The 2,936-nt window shown below is 19.2% G+C and overlaps 1 protein-coding gene across 5 annotated transcripts in view; it reads left to right on the forward strand.

Moving 5' to 3' along the window:
- LOC102670880 (fatty acid hydroxylase domain-containing protein 2) overlaps positions 1-2,936 on the forward strand; it is a 10,837-nt gene that overhangs the window by 1,861 nt on the left and 6,040 nt on the right. Inside the window, exon 2 of one of the 5 annotated variants that reach the window (XM_006610551.2) lies at positions 1,812-1,906. The exons of 1 other annotated variant lie outside the window; for it this stretch is intronic. In XM_006610551.2, the coding sequence (XP_006610614.1) occupies position 1,906 (1 nt within the window). In that variant the 5' untranslated portion in view covers positions 1,812-1,905. Of the gene's footprint in view, positions 1-1,811; positions 2,114-2,936 lie in introns of those variants that run through there. 3 more of the 5 variants (XM_031508064.1, XM_006610548.2, XM_031508065.1) reach the window with 3 other exon arrangements.

The raw sequence follows: 2,936 nt of genomic DNA on the forward strand, positions 1-2,936 counted from the left end.
ATATTATAATATTATTATTTTATAATATTATGGAATTTTTATGGAATTTTAAAGATATTTCAGGTTAAGTGAAATATTCTATAATGAAGAAGCTTTTAAAAAACTTAATAGATATATAATTGTTATATATAATAAATTAAAATATTGATTTATGTGTAATTAATAATTATATTTCTCAATGAAATTAAATATTCGTGTAATATACGAAGATAAAAGATATTACAATTGAATTTAACTGTAACTAATCTATATGATATACATCATATAATAAAAAGATTAATATCGATGTCGTAAATATATATAATATATTATCATCAATGTCAATGTCAATGTTATATTTTAACATTAACTTATTATAAAAAGAATAATATATATCTAGATCTCTAATGCAAATAAATTGAAATTTAAATAATACTTCGAAATTATAAATATAAAAGTGATCTTACATGGATTCAAATATTTGCGTGAAAATCAAAATTACTCGTGAGTCATGTTATAATTTCTAAAATTATATTTTTTATTTTTAATTATTTAATTATTTACATACATTTTTAAATTATTTTTATATATGATATAGATAATAAATAATGAATATTTATATATGATATGGATGACAAATAATTTATTATTTTTAAAAAAATCATGTAAAATACTTTTTTTAATTTAAAATAATGTGTAAAAATTGATGTGTTATTTAATATATTATTTACGTATTATTAAATATGTTATATTGACATTGTTATTAAATGCATTGTATTTATCATCGATTGTTAATCATCGATTTAACATACAATACATAAATTAGCAAAAAATTAAATGGCGCAAATAATAAGGAGTGAATATTGAAGGTACGATTACAGAATGGTAAAAAAAAGTTCATAATTTTTATGATAGATAATATTCATCAAATGAAAAATTCATAAAAAAATCTTAATAATAATTTGAATAATTATTAATTAATGTTTAAACTTATAAACAATTATTTGTTTCGATTAAAGTAAATAACTTATTTGTTTTAAGAATTAATATGTTAAGACTATGTATAAAAAACTATTTTATATTATTTTATTCTTTTTTTTCTTTTCTCTAGAAAAGACTTTATATCTTTCATATCCATTTTTGTCACAAAAAATTTTTTGTATCTTTATATCAAAGAATTCTATACTTTTCCTAAAATTCATGGACTTGCACCAATTATTTTATTAGTATTTTATATTTTTCAATCTAATTCTATATTATTAATTATTAGAAAGATCATTATATTCTCCAAAAAAGATTTAAATAAGAAAATTGAAGAGACTATTTGATTCATCTCATTCAATTCATCTTTCTTATTTAAACAAATATAAATTATCTACTTAAAAAAAAATTATTTTAAATTAAAAATAATTTTAAAAATATTAATTTTACATTCATATTTATTAGGATTTTTTTTCTTTCTTATTTATTTTTCTTTCTTTCTTTATTTAGCAAATTATTTGAAAATTATAAAGTTTTTTTTATCATCCTGCATGCATTGTTTGAGGCAGTGGTTCTTAACTTTCATCAATCAAATTTTCTTTAAATAATTTTTTATTTTCATGGTTTTCTAAGATTTAACTTAATATCTAAATTTATTGTGATATTATGTATATATAAAACTATTCAGTTTTTTCAAATATAGAAAGAAAATATTTATTATAAATCAATAAATAAAATAAACATATTCAGATTAAATATTTATTCGAATATGAATAAATCATTCTTGTTTAGCCATTAATGTTAAATGTGTATCATAACATAGCGAATATCGTGCTTTCTCTCACTCTCAGTGAAGATTACACGGTCTCTCCGAGGTCTGCGGACTACAGGTTAAGAACCGCTGGTCTGAGGCATAGTCAAGGATAAAACAACACGGGTTCAGTCAGTACGTGTCATTCGACAACGGAATGCCTCATATAACGAGATTGAACAAGTGAAAATCTAAAAAGTGTAGTTAGGCCACGTGATCAGTTTTAAAATGTTACTACTCGAAACTTTATTTCAACGAAAAGGTATACGCCAATAAAATAAAAGATGAAAATATGCTCTGTGATATGTTAATCAAACATGTGTTATACGAACTTACATGTATGTATGTATTTGCGAATTTTTCTCGAATCCATGCTTTGTAACATATGATGCGTAATACAAGATCATATTGTCAGGTGAATTCATGAATTAAAGACGAAATTATTCAACATGTTAACACAAATATATTCATATAGATCTTTGTTTACATCCTTTTATGGAAGATGTATATGAATCATTATGTGATTCATTATACATTATTCACGAATTACACATTACACAAATCAATAGATATTAAATTTTGAATTTTGTTACCAGTATTAAATATTTGCAAATTATAAATTTACAAGTTCTAAGAATAAAGTAAATGTCATTCATATACATATGTATGTTTATACTTATATGACGTGTATAAAAAAATAATTACTTTCCATGCATACAAATAAATGTAAATTAGCTACATGTAATTATCATATTATTTTTTTGCAATAATAAATAAATTAATTATTAATGTAAGACATATAAGTTATTAATCATTATTTTTATGTAACAATAATTTTTTTACAATAATCTTTTAGTTTTATATTATATAAAAATTTATTTATTTCATCGATATCCTGAATATTATTTTATTTTAGCTAGTTATTAATGTTAACGCAATCATATTATGTTATGTCATATCATATTATTGTTATGTAATATAAAAAAAATAATTTTAATTATTTTTAACGAATTTTTTTTAAAATATTTAAAATATATTTTGTAAATAAGAGAATGAAAAAAAAATAATAAAAAATAATAAAATAAAAAATAAATTAATATAGTCTATTAATTAAAATTATTTTATGTTTTTTAAAAAAATCCACATTAATATACATTGATTTTTC

The sequence above is a fragment of the Apis dorsata genome, unplaced genomic scaffold, assembly GCF_000469605.1.
Source record: "Apis dorsata unplaced genomic scaffold, Apis dorsata 1.3 scaffold_74, whole genome shotgun sequence".
Classification (NCBI taxonomy): Eukaryota; Metazoa; Arthropoda; class Insecta; order Hymenoptera; family Apidae; genus Apis; species Apis dorsata.